Below are 15,442 nucleotides of genomic sequence, written 5' to 3' on the forward strand. Positions count from 1 at the left end.
GAAAGGCATAAAAGTCTTGGTAACAAATGAATAACTTTATTCGTAATTTTTCTGCCCAATAAACAACTTTATTCATATTTTAAGCGTTTTTTTATACAGTTTTTAATGTTTCTTTGTTATTAAATCCCTTTTAGTCATTCAACAAAATCATGAAAATGAAAAGCATTTTATTTTTCACTCACTTTTAATGTAATTTTGCAATTGGTTCACTTTTGGTGGTTGGAGTTTCGTTTGTTTGCAGAAACATTGTGATGGGGAGCTGCTTCTGTTTTTCCTTCAACTCCTTGAACAGATTTTCTTTCTTTTAACGTGTCTAAAAGTGCAAAATTTCTCTGCCCAAGTCATCACATTCTTGCGTCTTTTAGGTCCAGGATTACTAGCACGAGAACTAGAAGCACGATTAGGTCCCATATTTAATCAAAATAACGGATATGGGGCACAAAAAACTTCACTTGAACAAGGAAACGCAGGGATTTAACGGACGCGAAATGGCACACAGGCGGACTAATATATAACGCGGGGAAGTACAATAAATGTTTTTTTGGGGAGGACGACCCACGAATTACCAAAACCGCGAAGTATGAACCTGCGAAAAGCGAGGGATGACTTTTATTTTTAAATTGTAGTATTTGTAATATTATATGTTGATATCATGTACGTTCTAACAACACCTGTCTTATTCTTACCTGGTCTTTTGGTGGAACGTGCAAACAGCTATCGGAACAATCTGGTGAATTCTCTTAGTGCCCAACAGACTTGTTTGCATTCTTCAGCACTGCAAATGAAAAAGAACATCTGCTATTGACAAAATTAAATTTAGTTGTGACAAGACATTTTAAAGGGGATTTAGCATTAAAGAAAAATACATATACAAGGCTACTTACATTTTCATTATATATAATTATGGTATTAGGAATGACTGAGAATATACAGATTGGTTCAGAAAAGGAAAAATGTATTAGTTTATATGACAGTCATCCTTACATCAACATACATTTGCAACTAGGTATTTTTACTGGAGCAATTTGGATGAAGTATCTTGCTCAAGTGTACAACAGTGCTGTCTTATTTGAACCCACAACCTTCTAGTTATAGGTCCAGAACCCTAACCACTGCTCCACAGTGCTGCAACTGATGTTTTTCACATAAATTATCAATTTTCTTCAACAGAAATTTAAATTCCTTTGCTTCTGCTCATCATAAAGCACAGGAACAAACAAAATAGTGAAACGTTGAAAAGAAAAGATGAGACGAAGAACGTAAAGGGAAATTATCATTTTAAATGAGTGACTCAAGTTTCTGTTTGTAGAGGAGAGGGCAGTTTCAGCCCTCAGCAGCAAAAGTTATTTTTGGAAAGAATTATTAGTTACAATAAGTGCGCCCTATACGGACATAGTTTGTATTGAAGCACAGTGTCTGAACACTCCTAAAGTCCCGTTCAGACTTGCCCAAGAATCTAGATTACTGTTCCATGTAAATTAAGACTTTCCTGACTTTCCACTGGAACAAAAATTACAATCACTTGCTTGTCTTTGCAGGCCCAGGTAAACCCCCTTAAGGAAGTTCTGCGTTTTATGAGTCACCAAAGAGCAGCTTTCCAATTAATGTTGCTAATGTTTTTTTTTAGAAATGCATTCTTTACACAACACTTGGTAATGGGACTATACGCCTCAGTACGGTTTTGTGTTTTGCAGATGTGAAAGACTGTAAGACAGTCACGAAACACGAAAGGAGGAGGTCATGCCTTTACTTCCTCACCACTTCAGGTCTCTTGGGAAACCCCAACTTATACTGAAATACCTCATCTTCATAAAAGCTTTTACATTTAGCTTTTTGCACCAAAAGCAATATCAAACTTAAATTGCTTCTTTAAAAAGGGTTATGAAAATACAGTTATGAGCCGAAACCAACATCCTGGTATTTTTTCCCCAAACGGTTAATTTTGCCTTGTGTTAGGGTCAATAATACACACTGAAATGGAAGATTAAACCTTTGAATCACACAATCTGATTTATAATGCTTACCAAGACCCAAGATCATGGATGTGAATTTGTGTTACAGTAATGTGCATGTCTGTTACATATCTGTCTAAGAAGAACAGTCATTGAAAATATTTTGAAAAATCTGCAAATCAGCTTTGTAGCTACAAGGAAGTTCCCAGGTCCTCTCTGTACCCAGTAAGCAGTATTAGAGAAAAACATCACATTGTTTCAGATGGGAAGAGGAACATAATTGTGTAAGAAGGCAGAAATTCTGGTATTCATGAAGAAAACACATTTCACTAACTGATGTATCTTAAAATATAGCAGTGAGCTGTTACATAATTCTGATGTCTTATATTAAAATTTGACTTTTAAAGAATATTTAGGCAGTTGTTATGCTATATATATATAAACATTTTATATTCATCTTGTGTGTTCAGCTTTGACTGTGGTTGTACTTATATTGCAGTGAAAATGAAACTCATACCAGGGTATCCCTTTCTTGTTAATGCAGTGGGCTTAAATACATTTAATTCTTTCTTAATTGTGTAACATGAAAGATTAATATTGGGATCTTTCAATTAATCAAAAGCTTGATTGTCTGATTTACTATGATACAATAAGTATTGCACACACTCTTAAACTAGAGGGGAAGAGAGTAGCACATTGACAAAAAATAGAAACAAAAGTACAGATAGCATACAAAATTGTATTTATTTTAGTTTGTGTTCATGGCAGCAAATGCAGGAATATTATTTGAATTGTATCATAAATAGTACATGTTTATATAGTACTATTCGTGGTCATTGTTTTATAGCAGTTATGTAGAAGACTACAACAGCATCTGTTCCAACTGCATTATTGAAAAACTATCAGTGCAACCCTACAACAAGTAATCAAGGAATGCTAGTTCTTTATTTACGTATTTTTGATTCATGCAGCATTTTCCAGGACCACACTGGCGGTATTAATCACGAACTACCTTTACAATTCTAATAATTATCATTATTCTATCTGGATGTGGATATTTAGTATTTAATGACTAAGAAATCTTTGCTGTAGGGTCCAGATCTGTCCTGCTCATGCCTGTCACCCAGCTGTCTTGTGAGCCCATATGATGGCCCCAGGCAGCCATTTTGGGCTGAGCCGGGCCGGGTTCTCTCAGTGTTTAAGGGAACAACCATGGGATCTAGTATGGATCATTCTTCGTAGAGCAACTCAGCTTAGGCCAATTTGCCAAGGGAGTGCAAAGCTCTCGACAACACACCTCTAAGGCTCCCGGAGGCACTCAAGACCCTCCACCACGACAAGGCCTTGATCCCAGGACAGACTCAAGTGAGCCAGCTGAGGTGGTTCTGGCATCTGCTGAGGATGCCTCCTGGGTGTACTGAGAAGAGACCTTGAGGCAGACCCAGGACATGCTGGAGAGATTATATCTCTCAGCTCACCCGGCAATCAACCAGGAGGAGCTGGAGACTATTGCTGGGGAAAGGGAAGTCTGATCATCCCTGTTCAGCCTGTGTCCATGACCCGCACCAGGAGTAAGCGGTTAAGAAATGAATGGAAGTCTTGAAAAACTACAAAACTGAGAGTGTCCTAAATTAAGAAGTGGTATATATTTCTGACGCAGGTTAACTCACATGCAAATTAGGAGTGTGTGAATCGCGACCTACATGTATTCCAAAACATTTTTAGTGCTGGTGGTCAAAATCCAATAGGCAATAAGGTCAGAAATTCACCTTACACTAGGCTCAAAATTATATTTAATTTCCAAATAACATTGACATGAGAGATATTTGATAGGATTGTGTGTAATGTAAATCATGCAAGGCTTTCTGAACCTCCTTTTAACAGCATCAGATCAAGAAAGAGAAGACTCCAGTTTACCTGGTTACTTGTTTGTGAAAGTCAGTGAGCTGCTTGTGTGTCACAGTCACAGCTCCACCAGAAGTCTCCTTGGGAAGACCCTTTAAAGCACTCTCCAGCCAGCGGCAGAATGTCTGTTTTATAGAAAAACATGCATGCAGTCATTAACAGTTCTCTTAGGTGCACTGGAATCAAATCATAAAAAATCTCTTAAAATGACCAAATGTTCTTAGAGAGCTGGAAAATATGCTCTCAAAGATCAAAACAGATCCTACATCCTAAAGCAACCCATGTAATATGATAAAGGTAATTTTCTTACATAGTGGAAAGTCTATCCAAGTGTTTATAAAAGGAATGTTACATTTCATTGCATTTTTCTGATGCTACAACATATTAAAATCCAAACTGTAACATGTATATGTTGCCTCAGTGTAAAAGTTTTTCAAAAAATTAAAATTCTTTGTTTCACACTGGCAAAACATTCACCTCCATCACTAGAATGAATGTATTTGAAATGCTGTGATGTTTAATTTGCTGTTACTGGAACAGCTAGATCTGATGTGGTGAGCAACAAAACTATAGCAACAGAACAAAATATATAGCAACAGATAAAAGGAAAAGTTGAGTGTAACAAAATTAAGTTTTAAAGAGAAAGAAAAGCTCAACTTAAAAAACTAAGACAAAAAAATCAGATTTAAAATCAATTTTCTGTATATACAATGCTGCCCTCTTGAGGAGAAATTCAAAGGCTTTCTGTACTTAGCTCTATTAAAAACACTTGGTCTCATCACTATTCATAAGACTAATTTTAAAGAAACAAAAACAGACATCACTAAACATCAGTATTTGTATTCACAGTAACCTATACATTTTTTTTTTATCAACAAGTCCTTTTCAGTGAGTAGATGCCACATGGAACGTACTGGCCGATCAAACAGCATGATTTCCCAGATGACCTCTGCCACATCAGGCAGCGTGTAGGGGGGCAGGCAGAAGCAACACGCATGTATCAGCTGGCTCACTAGCTGCTGCCCATGCTGGTTCATTGCTTGTTGAATCAACTGCTTGCGCAACTCAAAGTCATCTTCATGCTAGAAGACATACATATATAGAGATTGTTTTAACCCTAGTCATGGAACACCAAAAATCACAAAACGTCAAACCTTTAGACCAATATTGCAGAAATGACTCTGAACCTAGGAATGACATTTGGAATGACAACAATCATGACAAAGAATAAAAGGCTATGGGCTGGATGTGCTTAATTGTTCACTACAATAAGAACAACTAAGCATGGCAAATAAAAGTCTGTTAAGGAATAAAGTGGAATAAATGTAAATTCTTAAGTGATATTTAATTAAAGCTAAACCATGGCATGATGTATGAACAGTAATACTTCACAGACCACTACAACTCTTGTACTTCAAGTGAAGGTTCACTTCACTGAAGCTGCTGTACTGTGTGATGCTGCACGTGAATGACACTAAAATATCTGCAGTACAGTTTATATTCTACAAACAGGTTATAACATTTTAATGTTTATCATCCGTTTCCTCTCTTGTGGGGGAGAACTCACATCATTAGTGAGGCCGGTGTGAATCAGATCCCGCACAAACTTCATCACGCTACAGTTTGCGTCCCGATGGTCAAGGGTAGTGGCAGCAATGGCACACTGGATAATATGGATTATGATCTGGCTGCCCAACAGGGTGACAGGACTTCGCTGAATAAACCTATAGGTACAAGTAAAATCTGATAGATAAATATACAAATATGAAGAACAAACCCAAGAAAAAAAAACTGCAAGAATAAAATAAAACATAAAACACATAAGGAGATAAACATCCTGGCTCTATTTCACAGCTAGTGAACTACATTCCTATGGATCAAGAGCAATCACCTACGGTCCTTGAGCATGACAGGGTCCTGTAGTTTTCAGAGACTGATGATAAACATATTGTCTGCTTAGCTGGACTGTTTTAATATTTTGTTCCAGATTTTGAGCAGACAGAGTTATGCAGAGACCTAAAACCTGTTTGATTGTCAAACTGAAAATCAAACTAAAACTGTTATTACCTTGTTGCCAGTCTAAAGAGATCATCCACGGTATCAGGGTGATTTCGGAGACCACTGGGCTGTTCCAGCAGCTGAAAGGTTGGCATACACAATGCCTGAAAAAAGATCATCGGATTCATTACTTTAAATATCAATCTATCAAAATCTTGAGAATGCTTAGTGTGTAACATTTCGGTTCATATGGACTCGTTATTCCAAAGACTACAGAATGCAAACAGACTTGATGTGTAAAGATGGAAAACAAAATATTAAGTTACTGATGGGAAAAAAAAAACGATGAAAGTACTATGGGCTATATTTTTTTGAGTAGGTCTGTGCAATTAAAACAATGCCAAGACTTAGATTAGGAGCATGTATATAAATATAAAATATCCTAAATTTCCACAGATAAATCAGATAAGCAATTAAGCAAAAGCAATAAAAATGCCTTAAAAAAGAACAAAATAATTGGAATTAATCAAATAAATGCAAAAAAGGTCAGACTTCAAACCAACAAACAGAAGAATCAGTACCTGCAACATATCAAGAAGCCCTTGTCGACAACCTTCCTCCATTCCATACTCATCCACCAGGATACTTCCCAAGTACAAAAAGCAAGAATGGGGATAAATCTGATACACATTCACCATCTGAAAAAAATAACAGAATTAGAGAAGTATTAATATCTCAACCCCTTTTTTATTTTTAATATTTTTTTAAGTGTGGTCTTAAAAAAGGTACAAGACAAATGGCAAAAATGTTTAAACTGAAAATAACAATCTGCATTATTAATTATGGAGAAGAACAGTGACAAACAAGAGAAGACTATCCAATCCCATCTAGCTCATTTTCTGATTAGCAGCTAATTAATGCCAGGATTTCATCCAGTAGTTTCTTGAAAGGCTAAAACTACGTGGAAGCACAAGGGCCTCTTCTTTATTCAAAGGGTTTGGGAATATTGAACAAACAATTTAGTCAAGTTGATGAAGCTGATGCCCTGACTGGCTTTCCATTTTACCCATGAAAACTGAATTATCCATAGTGCAAAAAGAAGAAATGTTCACAGTCCCTCAAAAATATTTGTTTTATATTTGTGAATACTCTAAAATATTTTAACAACATGTACAGTAAGCAAGCTTGCACAGCCAATGGCTAGCTCTAGTCAGATAGTCATGCATTAGATTTTCTGAGGTAATTTCCAAAAGGAATTGAATAACAGGAAATAATCTCAAATAATTCACATACTGAAACAACAGTAGTGTAAATACAGCGCTAATTAAGCAGATGTGAGCAGTGGTATGCAGCAGAGATCAGATTTAGGCCTGTGGCTCTCCCTGATCAACCATCTAGCATAACCATCTAGATTCTGGAATAGTTTAGCAAATTATATCTGCTAATGATACTAAAATAGGGGGAGTGGCAAACAAACAGCAGCAAAAAGACTTAGACAAGATAACGGATTGGGTCCACTCTTTGCAAATGAAATTCAACACGGATGAGTGCAAAGCCATCCACACTGGCAGTAGGAACATACTATGTGCATATCATATGGGTGCTTCGGAGATGATGAAAGTTAGATACAAGGGGTCTGGGGTTTTTATGTAGACTCTTCTTCTGTGTTCTCATCAACTCAATATGGGGAAGCAGTATTAAAGCAAAAAAAAACTGCTTGGGTACACAGTAAAAAGTGTGTAATTTAAATCAAGTTTAGTTATGCTTTCCAGGGAGGTGAATACAGCCCAATAACTTTAAAAAAAAATTGCTTCCAAGTTACAAGTGCAAAACTGCAGTCTTTAAAGCACCAAATCAGGACTTTAACTGGGCCACTCAAGGATATCCCCTTTCTTATTCTTAAACCACCGCGGTGTAGCTTTGGTATTGTGCTTTTGATCATTCTCTGGATGAAAAGATGATTTTCATCACAGCTTTAGCAGAATGAAGCAGGTATTCTTTAAAGATTTATCTGTACTTTGCTCCACTCATCTTCCCCTTACACTTAATGTGCTTCTCAGTCACTGCAGATGAGCAGACACCACATTACATAATGCTGCCACCACCATTCTTGAAAACAGGGGAGGTGTTGACTGGGTGACTGTTTGCAGTAGACGTAACATTTAGCATTTTTCATTCTTCCTGCATTTATCAACTCAGCATTTAGGCCAGAGTTGTCCTAAATGCGCCTTAGTCGTCATGGTTGAATCTTTGCTTAAAACCTACACCTGACTAAAGGACCGTAAAGACTGTTGTATTTATTATTAAATCATAAGAAACACTTGCAGAGAAAGAGAAGTTGTGTGCCTCATTAGGTAATTAGGTAATATTTATGAAATCACATCCATTTTTTGTTTCATACTCTCCATCCTGTTTTCTGCTTTGAATGTGTTAAGTAGGTTTTGAATATAACAAATATTTCTACATCAAAGTATAATGTCTACAAATATTAAGGCAACAAAGGGAAAACTGCAAAAACTGTAATACTTTTGCAAGGCACTGGATATTACTAGACTTATAATGCTGAAGCAATATATAGATATAACTATACTCTGCTCTATACTTTTGTATTGTAAATTTTAATAGTTAAATGTTTTTCATGTGAAATTTGCATTGGACAGATTTATAATCATTCTTCTTTCTTCCTGTAGGACTGTAGAACAGCTATCATTTTATTTATGCAGCATCCTGACTGCTATTACTCTAAACATTTTCAGGTGCCTTAATTTCTGACTGATCTGCAATCCACAAATCTGCTCAACCGGAGTCAAACCTCTGCCTTTTGAGCAAGCATGCTCATGCGTGGCAACACCAACCTGAGTGACCAATGGCTGCAGCAGGGCCGCCGAGCCCTTCCCGACGCAGCGCACAGCAAAGCGCAGACACCGACAGCACCGCTCCACAATCCTGTTATCTGCCTGATGTTTGTTCAGTGTCTCCGACAAGACAGGCCAAATCTGCACGACAGTCAGTAAAACGCAAATTGAAACGTTACTGGTTTGTAACTGGAGCTGTGCTATTCAAGTCAAAAGATCTCCACAAGCACTTAAAATTGATGTTTAACAATGAATGATCAAAAACAAAAGAGACAGACTTATCAAAAATTGGGGATACCTAGAAATAAATGTGAATTTAAATTAAAATAGTAACTTACTTCTTGAATAACTTTTTGACATGGATGGGTCTGGCCATTTTCTACTATAGGGTTTGTGTGTCTGAAAGCAATAAAGATGTACAGAAATTAAATTTAATGGCAGATTTTCAGATATGTTATACAGTATCTCTAACATCTCAGAGGGTTTACTGCATTTTTTCCCCTCTATAATACAGATACTGTACACTTCAGATTTATTCATATTCCCAAAGAAAAAAAATAAAATAAAATGAGTTACTGATTGGATCATATGATGTCTTGCTTAAAACAATTAAAAAATGTTACACTCTAATGTTACACTCTAAGTATTATTTTAATACTAATGTTACAAATCTAAGTATTATTTTAAATGAAATTCAACAAACCAAATCTCTTGCAACATTTTGATCTTTGGAGGTGCAATAGAAGCTTCTGGAATTATACAAAGGCTCTGAAGGTTTCTCATTTTTCAGGGTATAACAGAAGACAGAAAATTAGCATGAATAATCATGGTTAAGGTTAAGGGAACTCTCTGAAGATTGCAGGAAAACTGTCATTGACCTCCACAAGCTGGGGGGTAGCTAACAATATTCAAAAAAATGCAGAAACTGTATTTCCACTGTAGCATTCACTGGGAAATTCAAAGCTTCTGATACAGTGCCAATCCTGCCAGTCGTGTATTTTATTCGAAAAGGTATATCCTATGATTTTATGCTGAAAGAAAAAGAAATAACATTTTATTGCCATTGTGTTTTTTCTTTTCCCTACAGCATGGAATAAACCATTACCTGTTCCTCAGCAGTCTACACATCCTGACGCAGCTACCTACTCAATCTTCATGTATTTACCAAACAAATATTTAATGCTCACCTGAAAATTACTGCTAATCTATCTAGCCATACTGTGGGATCTGAAGATTTACCATTCCTGGGCTCTTGGGAGAGAAGCTGTTAAAATAAACCAAAGATACCAAATTAATTTCAGGTTACCCAGATCTTCACATTTCATTAATTACCAAGAGATAATCCAAAATAACATTCTGGTTAGATCTCACAAGGGTTTTTGAAATAAAATCACTTCTAATAAAGCAGACAAATGTTTATGAAAAAGTGAAAAGTTTAAACTTCAATATTAAAAGGACAATACATCTAAATATTATATACTATATACAGCTCATATTATACAATTTGAGTTTAGGAGAAATTTATAGAAGGTTTATGCGATCCAAACAACAAATCAAAGCAAACAGAGCACTAACCTTTTTAAGGGCTACAACCTGCACTGCACAAAGATCACTCAAACTTTCAGCAATTTTCTCAAGTGGAAGTCGGGCTAAAACTAATGCAGTGCCTACATAAAAAAAAAGACACGAGCAATCAAAACACAACGTTTTTTGAAAATGGGGAAAAAACAAATAGAAACTGAAAAATAAGAATAACAACAAAATATAAAGAGTTAATCTCACAACTCTGTAGAGCTGTGTGTATTATTCAAGTTTCTTTTAACCTGTGGGGATATTGAATTGTCACTGTTGCTCTGTGTTTAGTATGGTACTATTATGTTTCAAGTACTAGTCAAAATTAAGTAAACACCAACTATAATGAAAGCAAGGGCTTTCAAACAGCTGTGATGCACGAGGTAATTGAGAGCACACTCGGGGTCATGTATAAAAATGGTGGACAGTCCTGGCTGACTATAATTAAGACTAGAATGGCAGTAAGAGGACCTCAGTGGTTTTCAATAAGTTGTGATTATTTGGGGGGTTTGGCAGATGCTTCAGTGACCAAGACAGCTCAGCCTTCTGATGTTTCTTAAGCAACACTGGCTAAGGAGATGTCAGAATGGAAATCTGAGGGAAAGACATAAGTAGCAAAGAGCAACAGTGGGCAGAGGTGCACACTCCAGTATCAGGATATCTGTGCATTAACCCTAAGTGCAAGGCAAAACAGGCGAGCAACTGCACATTAACTGCAAATTTCAAGCCAGTTTCATTACAATTGTTTGCTGAGAGCCTCAGAGAGTGGGATATCACAGTTGGGTTTCACTTTACAACCCACTCAACCAACCCTTTTAATGCATATTTGCCAACTGAGTAGGGAGCTGCGCTCCCAGAGAGCACAGGCATTGGCCTACTGAGTAGTGGAGAAAGGTGGTAAACGAATCATTCTTCACGACGTTCTTGATAACAGACGATTGTGTGGTGCCAGCCTAAAGAACTCTACAGCCTTGAGTGCTTGGTTCCAATTGTGAAGGGATCCATGTTTCCATTATGGGTTTCCATTATGCTCACTTACAAGCCAAGATCAATTAATAAATGACAGTGTCCTCAACCACAAAGACTTAGTGGACCAAATGTTACAAGTTTAATAAAAACTTTTCTCTCTTTACAAGCATCAAATGTCATATTCCTGTTCATTAAGCACTTTGAATAGCCATCAAACCTTTCGGTCATGGGGAAGTTTAAAAAGAGGTTAAAAGGAAATAAAAAAGGGAAGCAAGATGGGTAAAAAAGACAAAGGACAAGAAAAGTATGTTGAAGAGAGGTAAAGTGACAAGGTACTGGGGAAATATGACTTTGAAAAGCAGCTTTAAAGAAATGTTTTTTGTGCCTTAACAACAGACTAAGATTTTTTTTAAATAATTTTGACATCTGTTGTTGTGGTATTAAAAATGCTTGTACTTGGAAGGACTCCTGATTTTGTTGTGTCTGCTCAAAAAACTGTTTTCTTCTCGATAGCCTGCAAGAGACTAATGTTACAATGTGTATAAACAAAAAAGGGAAGGCTGTACTGGCTGTACATGGTGGCTCAAAGTCATATTCAGTAACGTTACACTGGTGTTTCATTTTTCGCCCACTTACTACTGATCTGGAACCACAAAAAATTAGACAACATGCTTAAATATGGCATGCGCCCTGACAAACTTTGGCTTCTGGGAATTATGTCTTTTCATCCAAATGTGTAAGCAGATTACATAAGGACTGAGCAATTTGCTCATTTTGTCTCTGGTTTGGAACTCAGAATTTATTTCTCGCTCCTCACTATGGCTTTAAAAGGGTTTATTTGAAGATATTGAACTGGCTCAAATGCTTGCACTTATACAAATTAAAAATTAATACTAATATTGCAAGTTCCTGTAGACTAACTACTGGGCACTAATATTAGATACAAGTTCCTTTTTAAATGGTGTCTGCATTACCACAATAAAACAACCATCTAGAAATAAAATACTCGGAAATCAGGAAATAAGCTCCTTAAAACAATGTGTGCACATTTTTCACTGCATTTGTTTTTTTACTGAAATGCCAACCTGAACAACCATAATTTTAAACTGTTGGGGGAAAAGACTTCTTTTTAGAAAACATCAATCTAATCTCGGGTAACCGTTCATAAGCGAATGGTGTAAATAACCTTTCAGAAGCCCAATAGCGGCTTCAGGAGACAGAGCGAAAGAGTCCAGGGCCCGGGCAATGTCCAGAAGTCCCTGGAAATGCTGTGCCATGTGGTCCCGGCACACTGAGCAAATGTTGTGGATTGCTTTAGCAGCTGCTGACGCCAGCGGCTTCTCCCTCAGACCCTTCATTAAATAATTTAACACAGGATCTGGAAAAAAAAAGGAGACAACACAAAGTAGTGGGATTAATCACGAACTTCACTCTGCACAGTAATTTAGCGATTCAGGTAGTATAGGATTGGTACGAATACCTTTCTGGCACAATAAAAAGTTTTGAAACACTATTAAGGTTTCACAATGAACTATAGCTAAGGCTTAAATGTAATGAAGTAAAAAATGAGTGCAAGTGCCATTTATACCCTGACGCTAGACACAATATGTTCTTTTAAGTATGCAAGTTGGTTGCAAATTCCTAAGCACCAGAAAAGCATTCAGCCCAACCCACACAGATACGCAAACAGGTAATTCTATAACAAAAAGTGTGCGAGGGAAGTGCCTTTAGCGTACCATCTGAATGGGAGGCAATCTCATGTAGATAAGTATAAAGATGATAGAGATGGAAATGAAACCTATTGGCTAAGTAGTGATGAAGAAGTAGTACAGTATCTTGAAGACAAAGTCACACTAGCCGATGAGTGGCAGAAAAATTGGGACACAAAACTACTGCTATAAGAGACTTCTACCTTCACGTCAAGCTTAAGAGTTTGAACCACACTGTTTTTCCCCGAAACTGACTAACTGCTACTGACAGTAAGGGCTTGTCTGTTACAGACAGCAATGAGGATACTGATGGAAATCAATGTCCTTGCCAATGCTGCATTTCCTTACAATGTATATTTAGAATCCTTCCACTACAATTTGCTGATTGACAATTCTGTATATTTAAATCTTAAACGTGCCCTGTGATATGGTCTGTTTGTATCACCTATGTATCTTGAGTAAATGTTGGAACTGTATTGTTACCCTACAGGTAACAGATTTAAGAAGTATAAAAAACTTCAAAAGAGCACATTGTTAGCGATGTACAACAACACTGAACTGGGGTATTGATTATAGTGCATTCTTATGTGCATGTACAGGATGACGTTGTTACTATGGGAGATTTTATACCCATATTGATCTTGTGTTTTCAAACAATCAAGAAACAACAAATGTGAAAGGATCATGAGGCAACTGTGGTTATAACAGGTATTATTTGAAGTACATTATAACATTGTAAAGCCTAAATATTTAGGACAGCAGACGACGAGGAAAGAAAATTATAGCTAAAATTATAGCAGGAAAGGATACAGGATGAGAAGAGAATTGATAGCAACAGCTTAAGAATTCTGCTTAAAGCACAGAACCATTCATCCAGTGTGCAAGTAAATCAAAAGCTAGGAAGCAGTGGCCTACATAGCTTAATACACAGAAAAATACATGGAGAGAAAAGCTGTTTAACCACTTGCACGGGTAAAACATGCTACTATAAGGGCCAGGAGATCTGCAACCTCCACAGTCCCTAGCTGCTAAAAACAAATGACCCCTCAAGCTCTGGAGTGATGCCCGTAACTTTTTAATAATGTTGCCACCAAGCCTAAAACTGTAGCACTGTAGAATGTGAGTAATTTTTAACCCATATGTAATATTTGTTAAAAAAAGTCTTACACCATTTTGCTGCAGTGCATCTAGTCATGTAACTGTAAATTAACTTTTCGACCCTTTTCGGTATATAAGACAATTACACAGGAAGGAAACATTTAAAATAGCCAACGTACAATAAACGTATAACTGCTTACAATACAATATACACTAAGACTTGAAAGACAATTACTACATACCTAGGAAACGGGGATTACGGTCAACAACCTCGCTCATCTCTCCAACTAACTCAATGCTTGTGTATCTGACCGCACTGTGCACAGTCTGGGGCAGAAGAACCACTTGTTCGAGCATCTCCGTAAGTGTTGGGTTATTCTCTCTGCAGATGGGAAAAAAAAAAAGCCAACAATGTCATATTCTGAATGTTACATGTCAACTTATTCACAAAAAGAATGGAACTCATACTCACGGATCCACGCTCTTTGCTATGGCTGCCATTATGAAAAGGACCGCCTCAGTCACCTCCCATGGTGGATTACCATCTTTCAGAGTAGCATACAACTGCAAGAGTTCCAGCAGACAAACATTTTCAACTTGAGCTGAGCCTTTACTTAGAGAATACTGGCAAATGTGGCTTAACATGGTTTGAGAAGAAACTGGGGTGCATAATTGCCCATACTATGTCTGAACAGCCAGCAGGTTCAGATCAGTTTATTAGTCATATGTGTACAAGTGTAATGAAATACTGTCCTATCTCTATTCCATCGCCTCTCTAACACGGGCACATGAAAAAGCTAGCTCAAATAACGTAAATACGTTACTTTGAAACTGTCACTGAATGAAGAATAAATCACTCATTTGTCAGAGCTCAAAGATTAGGAGTGATCAAAGATTTAGATTAACCATCTGAAATTCCAAACTTCTTTCGAAGGAATCAGGAATAACCTTTATCTGTAGCAATCAAATAACAAAAGACAACAAAATGACTAGAATAGAAATTGTTATTAAAGGCACCTGTGAAAAACATTCCATGGAGCCAACCAAGAAAATGACATCCTTCACAAGATCAGAGACTCTCATTCGGAATTCTCCAAAATCATCTGTATCCTCAGGTATTCCTTCCTTTTGAAGAACAAAACTCAAGTAAAGAAAAACATTTTCAAGTTTTTCAAAAACTAATTAAGAATAATCTGGTTGTTACAGAACATGTTTCATGAGCATGTGGCACTGTGCAATATGACATTGACCGCTTAATATATAAATAAGACATACTATAGCACTAGGCAAACCACAGCATTACAGTTATGCAAAGCATTACAAAATTAGCTTTTAATCATAAGACTCTAAGGAACTAGTCTTGTCTGATGACTCAAATAAAAAT

General features: G+C 36.8%; 1 protein-coding gene across 2 annotated transcripts in view; it reads right to left on the reverse strand.

Moving 5' to 3' along the window:
* Nucleotides 1–15,442, reverse strand: part of tnpo3 (transportin 3) — a 31,450-nt gene that overhangs the window by 1,538 nt on the left and 14,470 nt on the right. The window contains exons 9-22 of one of the 2 annotated variants that reach the window (XM_088645489.1): nucleotides 15,076–15,183; nucleotides 14,531–14,622; nucleotides 14,301–14,440; nucleotides 12,438–12,629; nucleotides 10,286–10,377; nucleotides 9,898–9,974; nucleotides 9,049–9,109; nucleotides 8,711–8,851; nucleotides 6,437–6,553; nucleotides 5,925–6,019; nucleotides 5,425–5,581; nucleotides 4,772–4,939; nucleotides 3,870–3,982; nucleotides 687–775 (exon numbers count right to left, since the gene is read on the reverse strand). In XM_088645489.1, coding sequence (XP_088501615.1) covers nucleotides 715–775; nucleotides 3,870–3,982; nucleotides 4,772–4,939; nucleotides 5,425–5,581; nucleotides 5,925–6,019; nucleotides 6,437–6,553; nucleotides 8,711–8,851; nucleotides 9,049–9,109; nucleotides 9,898–9,974; nucleotides 10,286–10,377; nucleotides 12,438–12,629; nucleotides 14,301–14,440; nucleotides 14,531–14,622; nucleotides 15,076–15,183 — 1,614 coding nt within the window. In that variant the 3' untranslated portion in view covers nucleotides 687–714. Of the gene's footprint in view, nucleotides 1–686; nucleotides 776–3,869; nucleotides 3,983–4,771; nucleotides 4,940–5,424; nucleotides 5,582–5,924; nucleotides 6,020–6,436; nucleotides 6,554–8,710; nucleotides 8,864–9,048; nucleotides 9,110–9,897; nucleotides 9,975–10,285; nucleotides 10,378–12,437; nucleotides 12,630–14,300; nucleotides 14,441–14,530; nucleotides 14,623–15,075; nucleotides 15,184–15,442 lie in introns of both variants that reach the window. The other variant, XM_088645488.1, reaches the window with a different exon arrangement.

Source organism: Lepisosteus platostomus, chromosome 9, assembly GCF_059453375.1.
Source record: "Lepisosteus platostomus isolate fLepPlt1 chromosome 9, fLepPlt1.hap1, whole genome shotgun sequence".
Classification (NCBI taxonomy): Eukaryota; Metazoa; Chordata; class Actinopteri; order Semionotiformes; family Lepisosteidae; genus Lepisosteus; species Lepisosteus platostomus.